Source organism: Anguilla rostrata, chromosome 3 (genome assembly GCF_018555375.3).
Source record: "Anguilla rostrata isolate EN2019 chromosome 3, ASM1855537v3, whole genome shotgun sequence".
In the NCBI taxonomy this organism is placed as follows: domain Eukaryota; kingdom Metazoa; phylum Chordata; class Actinopteri; order Anguilliformes; family Anguillidae; genus Anguilla; species Anguilla rostrata.
The window spans coordinates 54,623,204-54,632,652 of NC_057935.1; the positions used below are offsets into that span (position 1 = coordinate 54,623,204).

The window sequence follows — 9,449 nt, forward strand, 5'->3', positions numbered from 1 at the left end:
GCTTTTAATATCTGAGGCTGATGAGCATGAACACTGTTCACCTCCACTATGTGAGTCTGGGTGAAAGGCCACACATGAAGCCAGGCACTGAGTAGAGGATGTTAGACATTAAACGGTACTGAGGAAAGTATGCAAGAAAGCTGCAAGCGATGGCTACCGTTCTGGGTAAAAAAAAAAGGTGCCCAAAAAGGGGAGAAAGTTCACTGGTATCTCTGTATTAATCTATGATGATGTCAATTTGAGCAAAAAAAAAAAAAAAAAGAACAGTTGAAAGTTGAAAAAAAAGATAAAATGCTGGACTTAGTTTCAGTGGTGGGTGAGTGGGTTTTCCTCTACAGGTACACGTGTCCTTTGTTTATCTGCTGCTAAGCGGCAGAAGTAAATAATAAGCATAAAACATTTATGACGCTTGGGGCGGGGTGGGGGAGGGGAAGTGGGTGGTGTGTGAGATTCAGATAGCAAGCAATTTCCTCTTCTTAATTCTAACGAATAGTCATACTCCTTGGTTGGAAGCTAGCAGTGTCACGCTGGAGCAGAGCAAGGAGACATGATTCCCTGTCTGGGATTGGAACACACTTCACTCCAGGAGGACAGGTGAGCTGCATGGATGAGAACAAAAAAGCAGAGGGGAAAAGGAAAGAGAAGTACGAAATTGTGTTGTGAAAGATTGTGTTTCCGTGCAACTGTGTTACAAAATGGAAGTTAGCTATTCTATGAGTGATTGGTCAGATTAAAAGCTGTTGGGGCTCTTGTGCATGAAGCATGCATCTGATACATGAACATGTGAGCATATTTTTTTCCTCAGGGTATTTTTACGTGTAGCAAGTCACAAATTGACAAAACCAGACTCTGGCAAAACTATACTAACTGAGCCAATCTGATAATAAAACCGAGCCATCCATACGATTGACTAGACCATTTGTCTCCATCACTATATGGGTAAATATGAGGAACCCAAACCTACCATCCATGTGTAGTGTGGTATTTGTTTACTTGCAAAGGTCTAAATTGAAAATTTCCTCCCTGTATTATGTCACTGTTGCACTGATAATTTGGACCTTATAAAAAAAAAACCTGTTTGCTTATTTTCCCTGCATGGAAAGACTGCTTTTAGTTCTTGTGCACTGGATTTGTGAAAAAAAAAACAAAAAAAACCTTTAACTCATTTAGACACAAGTCAGCATTCTTATACCTTTTAGACATTTTATAAATTTGACCCTAAGCCTTCCTGTCTCAGTTTGTAGCTGTTATAACTGATTATTCACACTGTTTTATTTGTTATAAGATGTTTGTTAGTTTTTAATGTTTTTTTCTGTATGCTCAGCATCAGTGTAAATGACGGCCACCCTCAATGATCTTCCAATATTTAAATAATGGTTGGATGATGATGATGGTGTGTGTGTGTGTGTGTGTGTGTGCGTGTGTGTGTGAGAGAGTACAGAGCATACATTACAATCCTGTAGAGTATGTGAAGGAAGGGTGATCAGTTTTGAAGGACAGTCTATAGCCCTGCTCATGCTCTATGCATGACTTATCAGGCATGCTAAATCTCCTCATTGTATGACATAACTGCTTGCTATGTGACATACTGTACCTGCTCACAGTGTGATACCTGCTCAAAACTCAAGCAGATAGAGGCTGGGTGGTAAGATGGGGAGTACTCCACTGCAGCTGAATACACTGACTGTGAAGCAGATGATAAACGAAAGACGTTTATACATGCATCTCCAGAAACATTATGGTTGCTGGTTCCCAGTAGAGAATATGCAGGTAAGGGGATTACAGAGCCTGTCATCCCCTTGCTACTATTGGTATGATGAGATAGGTGTCCCTCCAAGGTTTTGCATCTAATGCATCTATTAAGGAAAAGCATCACACAGAAATTAGTACGTTCTTTGCCATAGAGCATGATAAGACTCAGCAGCTATGTGGACCAGGGTGTTTCTCCAACCCGCTCCCAGACTAGGAATGGGACAGAGACAAAAGGATGGAAATGGTGTGCAGGACAGACGCAGAACACATTCAGTATCTGGACTGAAAAAAACTAAGACAATGAGTGTTTCAAGGTTTCAGCTAATCGACTATAATCAGTATAATCTCGTCTCATTTACCTATGGAAAAATTCAAATTGAGAGGATGGTTTACTTGCTATGTACTTGGTACATCAAACTGACAACTGACTCCTAGGATCAGGAGCTTTACTGTTTCCAATGCAATACAAAACAAAACAAAACAAAATCTTCCATTCATCTCCATTCATGTTACAGCGAAGTCATGCCAAAACACTAATTCATTTTGTATTCCACATCTGTATTGACAGCATTACACATGCACTGCAAATGACTAAAAAAACAGACATACAGACACACAGACAGATAGATAGATAGATAGATAGATAGACAGATCGAAGATGGCAGTTTATATAGCCCCACTTTGTAAATGAGCATAAGGCAGTGGTATTCTCTTCAAGTCCTATTTGATGTCAAGTCAATCTTTACATACAGTGTACAGTGAGGAGTTATCACCTATAATAAACATGTGCTCATTATCATACACTGCATCCAGCGGTTTGGGGATACCAACAGATGCATGCACATTATGTACACATAATCCAATGCAGGAGAGAATTGGTGCTTGTACAACTTTTAATCTAGAGGCTCTTGTTAAACCATTTTGGTTCCTGTAGAAAAAAATCATAATATATTTCAGTTTTTTCGCCAGTTATGCCACATGTGTTTGGACTGTGTAAAAACTTACAACTCGGAGATCTCTGAATTTCAACACCATCCATAGTATAAATAATCAAAATTTCTATGATATTCCCCTTTTTATGTAGTGCATATAATTAGCTTTGACTCGGTTAAGCACTTGTTTAAAAGCATTCTAAATGGCGTGAAACTCAGCCTGTAAATTACTGAAAGCTTTAGTAACTGAGGGTGCTGATGTGTAAATGATGGTATCATCTGGACAGGAACAGAACTATTTGTAATTAGCAAGCCAAGATCATTTATGAATAAAATGAAAAGCAAAGGACCTAATATGGAACCCTGGGGCTCTGGAAAGCAACATAAAATTATCTGTGTGTGGTTTTGTCAAGTGTATCTAAAATAAAACAGTGATTCACAGTGCAAAGGTATTTTATAAATAAATAAACAAGGCAAGACAATGATATCATTTACATATTTTCATGCAACAGTCAGAGTACTGTGACCAGACCTTGTAGTTTATAACATAAGAAGATAGGTGTGAAAATACTTGACAATCAATTTTTCTAAGATTTTGGCTAAGCAAGAAAACTTGGAGTTCAGGAGGTAGTTATTTAGGTCACTGACATCTCCACTTTTAAACAAAGTAGAGACATAACTTTCCAGACTTCAGGAATATTTACCCAAATAATAGTCAGGTTGAAAAATGAGTCAACGAGAAAGCCAAAATGAGAGCTGGATGACTTGCCTTTCTGATTTCCCTAATGCACTTATTCTGAAGGGCTTGCCATAAAATGTCAAAAGGCTTGCCAATCCTTTGAGAATTTTGATGTGTGTGCTACGGCCCATGTTTTATACCAGGCTCCCTAGTCTGAAGAGTTTATGCATGTCAGACACCTGCGCCGTGTAACAGAAGGGTAAGATGAAAGATGCATTGTGAGTAAAAACAAAGAGGTTTCTGAATTGAAAAAGAAGGGTGTTGTTCAGTTACTCAACAATTCAATGAAACTGTTACTCCCGGTTTGTAGATTAGAAGAAATGCCCTGCAGATGGCAACTACCTAGATGGAAAGTGCGATGTTCTTTAGCCAGTATTGTGTGACTTCCTGTCAGCTCTTATCGGCACCATAGCAGGAAATGGAGGGTTAGTAGCGGTTATAATAAAAAAGGACTGAACTTCATACTGAAACAGCATACTGTTTTAATAGATGGCATAGGTAAGAGTAGTGTAAACAGACTGCCCTTATGAGAAGCTGGAAATCTGAATATATAGTACATTATTGAATGAAAAAAGATAAAATCAACACTAAACAGTTCAGTTTAATTGATTACCTGCTTACAGTATAGTCATAACATGGTTGTGATTACAGCTGGACAGTGGGAGTTTACATAACTGTACACATTGTACATGGTGGTTTAGTGCTGCACACCACTGTGTTCATTTACAGAGTGCAGCAGCAGAACAAGACACTGAGGGAAATTTCTGTGTTTTTGCAGGATGTGAAACGCACATGACATGCCCAGTCGCGGTTCATCACATTATTAATTTGCTTTGTAAGGCTCCTTCAACCTGTGTCCTACTACTGGGGCTTGCTTAGCTTGTATTTTTCAAAGTTAATCCATACTTAAGAGTGCAACTGCAGTTATCCTGCCCAGTTCAGAATTCAGACCTACAACCGTGTATTTACAAGTTAACTCCCCTAACCACAGTGCAGAATTAATGTTCTGGTAGGTTCCTGTTTCAGGCACACCTGCGATTGAATGCTGTCATCACATCTTATGTTTGTTAGCTTATCATCACCGCATTCCAACATGTGGATGAAGGAGATGGTGTGACATCACAGGGGTGTGGAGACCGCTAGGTTTTTGCGCTGTGACTGCATTTCCGCATATGAGGTTCGGGGCTGGGTCTTGATAGGGGGTCTGGCAGGAAGCAGTGCAGTCCTCCACCTTGCTGGGGAGCATAGTTAGCCTGTCCTCCATGTAGGTTCCTGAAAAAGGCAATCTACATAACGAACTCCCATTGAAATATGGACCAAAGCTCTCACCAGACAGATAAAGGGTCAAGAGCTCATGGTGCAGTCAGACAGATGTGGTCAGCAGCCAAAGTCACAGTCTGTCACACGGGACAGCGTATTTGAAACACACAGATTTAGAGTATAGGATATTTGCATATTTGGACACATAGCTATTTGTTTTAATAACTACAGAACCAGGGCAGAGAATACAGTCAGAATGGAGGTCAGATTAATATGAGTTAATGCTTCTTTCCTGTTTGTTATATCAATAATGACATATCAAAATTTATACAGCAAAACTGTGCAATTGATATGAGAGAACATCTCTTACTATGAGAGAGTATTTTATAACAGATTTCTTTGACTGAACTAATGAAACAGCAGGACAGACCAAAGGATTTTCAATGTTAGGACAATCACTATATTATTTCAGAATAAGTCCTTCATTAACTTGAGTAATTATGAAAAAAGCCAAGCTTCTTTTTCTCTCTCACTCGCTGTCTCTGGTCTTCAGAGGAAGGGAGTAGTCTGTTGTGAAACCTAGCTGGGGCTTCGGTTGTGTCACAGAAACATACTACAGTACTGTTGGCAAATTCGCAAAGATGGTAAGAGGGTGGCTTCTGGTTCATGAACCGCATCCTGTTGTCGTGAGTGTAGAGAATGCCTTGGGTAAATGGCCATGCATACAGCGTACTGCTACTAAATGTACTGCAGCTATAGAATCACATGAGTTTTATTTATCCTTCTGTATCTCATAGTGCCAGATTTGTCCATGTTAATACCTGAGACCACCCGTAAAGGCGGAAAGCTTATCTCATGGCACAAAATGACTGTGGTGTTCGGCGTGCCAGAAGCACAGTCACTCTCGGCACCCCGGGTTTGGAGCATGTGCCTGGGCCCATCGGCTCCACACTTGCACACTGGAACCACCCCGCGCACCCAGACATGTCTAATTTCAGACACTTCCTGCTACTGCGCACACATAGAACTGACCGCACATGTGCAGCTGCACTTGACATTCTGTTTAAACTTTGTGGCCAATCACACTTGACAAAGAATCTCTGTGACTATGGAAGTGGCATAATGGCTTCAGTTTCTTTCAGGGCCAAATCAAGCCACTGATGGCAAGCTCAGAAGTCACATGGGACATCACACCCCCCATAACAAGAATATGGGATGGGGGTTGTGATATAGTGGGAGAGTAGGAGTGGGTTTGATGCTCTAATTGGGCTCTGACTGTTTTTAAAACACTGTAAAGAGGGCGTTGACCAAGTTAAGAGACAGTTGCTCGGTATGTTCAGTAGTCTTGCCTGAATGTTATGCTCAAAATCACCTGGGCAAAAGTGTCTGCTACACATTTGCACATTCTTTATCTCAGTCTCAGGTGTGTCTTGACGATGTTCAGCTTTCCCAATTGTAGTCAGACATTGTTTTCTCTCACCCTCATCTTGCGTTTGGCGGTAAAATAAATTGCTTCCTTTATCGAAGTTAAACTCTTGCAATTTCCCACACTATAGGGAAGCGGCGTTTTTTTCTCAGTCAAAATTAAGCATGAAAGTAAACTGAACTGAACACCATAAACCTATATTTTCTTTCTTTAGTGGTTAGCTTCCTGGCGAGTAATGTTAGACATTCTCAAAAAATGACTTTTAGGCCAAATAGTAACACCCAGCCCCTCCCTTTGTATTCAGTGAAAACGGCAACCTGTGACTGGCGTTGTAGCTGTCCGCCATAGACTGTGAGCACTTGCCCCATTGTACTTCATAGTAAAGCAGGAAACTGGAGCGTGCACAATAGTTTGGGGCTACATCACTGCACTCACTACAAGTAGAGAGTTGGCTGAGAAAAATCAGTTTAATCAGGAGGATGGCAACTCCTCTACAAATATTCTCTTTGACAATATCAAAACAATATTGTGTTTCTTTCCAACTCAGATTTCATTTTCTGGAAGACTGCAATAAATGACACGACAGCGTCAGAATGGCGTCTCCGAATGCATCGTTCCCTGGGGTTAACGCCTCCTCGGTTATCTGCTCTTACAACATGAGCTCATGGAAGGAAGCAATGAACCAGCTCTACGCCTACTTCTACCTGCTCATCTTCATACCTGGACTGCTGGGCAACAGCATTGCGCTGTGGGTGCTGTGTCGCTTCATCAGGTGAGCACAGGACTGATCAGTAAAGATCTCACAGGTGTACACAGCTACATTGTAAATGGCATATTTTTCCCTTAATTATTATTTAAAAATAGCATTGCTATTTAAGGTGGCACGGTTGTGCAGTGGGTAGCACTGCCGCCTCACAGCAAGAATGTCCTGGGTTTGAAAGTCTGGGCCTTTCTGTGTGGAGTATGTATGTTCTTCCTGTGTCCGTGTGGGTTTCCTTTGGGTACTCAGTCCAAAGACATACGGGTAGACTAATTTGAGACTCTAAATTGCCCATAGGTATGAGTGTGTGAGTGAATGGCGTGTGTGCCCTGAGATAGATTGGCGACCTGTCCAGGGTGTATTCCTGCCACTTATCCAATGCATACAGCAACCCAACCCCCCCCCCCCCCCCACACACACACACACCCCTCGCGTCCACGACCAGGATAAGAGAATCTAGATAATGGGTGGATGGATTGATGGATTGATTATTATTTCATGATTGAATCGTTTTATTATTTCTAAATAGCACAACTACAATGACAATTTCCTTCAAACGAACAGATCACTAGCTCACCAATTTTTCTTTTCGGAACAAATATCTAACAGTATTGCACAATAATTGTAAAAGTGTAGTATTAATGCTACGCTGCCTAACATTATTAATACTGCATAAGAAACCTTTGTTTGTGTTTTTTCATTGTAACTTGATCAAGTCTCCGTCCCACACAGAAAGAAGACCAAAGCAATCATCTTCATGATCAACCTGGCTGTTGCCGACCTGCTCCATGTGCTGTCGCTGCCCCTGCGCATCTACTACTACTTCAACCACACCTGGCCCTTCGGCCACTTCATGTGCATGTTCTGCTTCTACCTGAAGTACCTCAACATGTACGCCAGCATCGTGTTCCTGGTGTGCATCAGCATCCAGCGCTGCGCCTTCCTCGCGCGCCCCTTCTGCGCCAAGAAGTGGAAGCGGCGCTACGACGTGCGCATCAGCGCCGCGGTGTGGCTGATGGTGGGGCTGTGCTGCTCGCCCTTCATCCTGATGAGGAAAAATCAGTCGCGCGACTCCAGCAGCTGCTTTAAGGACCTGCCCACGAAGAAGCTGAGCCTGAACCTGTACGTGCCCATGATAGCCGCTGGAGAGCTCCTGGGCTTCGTCCTCCCGATCATCATCATCAGCTTCTGCTCCTACTACATCACCCGCTTGCTGCACCGCGCCTGCCCCGCCCAGCAGGCGACCAGCGACAAGCACAAGGCCCTGCGGATGGTGCTGGTGTGCACCGGGGTCTTCCTCTTCTGCTTCGCCCCCTACCACATCAACTTCCTGCTCTACCAGCTGGTCTCCCAGGACGTGATCACTCACTGCCCTCTGCGGCTGGTGGTCCTGCACTTCCACCCCATCTCCCTCTGCATGGCCAGCCTCAGCTGCTGCCTCAACCCCCTCATCTACTACTTCCTGACCACCGAGTTCCGAGAACAGCTGTCCCGCCACGGGAGCTCGATGCTGAGGGGCCGTCTCATGAGCATGGAGAGCACCTCCTCCTATAGGGAGTGACAGGGCAGCCGAGCACTGGCCGCGTGGGGTTATTCTGCCGACTGCCAGGTGTTGGGGGGTACGGAGCAAACAGAACTGCAATGCTCCACATGGGCTTCTCTGTGAAAATTTAGCAATGGCAAATGAAGACTGAATGCTGCTGGCACGGACCATGGGGTGTAACTGCCACTGCCTCACAGCTAGATGTGCTGGCATGAACATGGCCGACCGTGATTTCTTTTTATGCTTAGCTACAGTGAGGGGGTGTCACCTGCCTACATAATTATCTGTCATAAAAGATGTAGGGTTTTTCTATTTTGTTTGCCGACTTTTCTGTATGATGTAGACCTAGTTCTATTCAACATCTAATGCTAGTTATTGGGTGACTGTCTTGTCACTATAATGAACAGTTTTAACAGATGAAAAAGCAATGAAGTTTTTTTGGACATATTGGACCTCAGCTTAGAGTTCAGCTAAAACCCTCAGACTTAAAATCTTAAATCTTCATGGTATTGTATGGTAGGCTTGTAAAATCAATACAATTCAGTACCTAGGAAATAATATCAGCATGCAAAGCAAATGTTGTTTGTTTATTCATTTTTTTTAAATGATGTAAAAAATATGACAGTAGACAGTGGTTTTCAAAAGAAACACTCCTGTTGCATGCTGCAGTAAGTCTAATATTAGAAGTTGGACTGTAAATGAAGAAATTTTCAAAAGGAACATATGATGTTCAAAATGACAAAAAAAAAAAGAAAAAACGTGATGAGAAAGAGCCATATAATGGCCATTCCTCTAGCACATTACATTGTCTTTTCATTTTTATGACTGTCTCTGAGAATCAACTAGGCTATTGTTTCATAGCCTAGTCAGAACTTCAACTTGCATTGACTGTCCTTTATTAGAGACATTCTGTAGGGGGCTACAAAATACAAAATACCCTTCCCTAGGCAAAAAAAGATGGATGGGGAAGAGTCAGCTGTAAGCTATTTAAACTCTGAGATGTGCACTTCTAGCAATAAACTTTTCCAATGAAAGCA

General features: G+C 42.3%; 1 protein-coding gene across 1 annotated transcript; it reads left to right on the top strand.

Moving 5' to 3' along the window:
- Window positions 1-435: 435 nt before the first annotated feature.
- p2ry10 (P2Y receptor family member 10) lies at window positions 436-9,449 on the top strand. Its single transcript, XM_064328332.1, has 3 exons — window positions 436-594; window positions 6,657-6,881; window positions 7,602-9,449. Exons 2-3 carry the CDS (start codon window positions 6,703-6,705, stop codon window positions 8,428-8,430), a joined length of 1,008 nt encoding a protein of 335 aa, XP_064184402.1. The 5' UTR covers window positions 436-594; window positions 6,657-6,702; the 3' UTR covers window positions 8,431-9,449.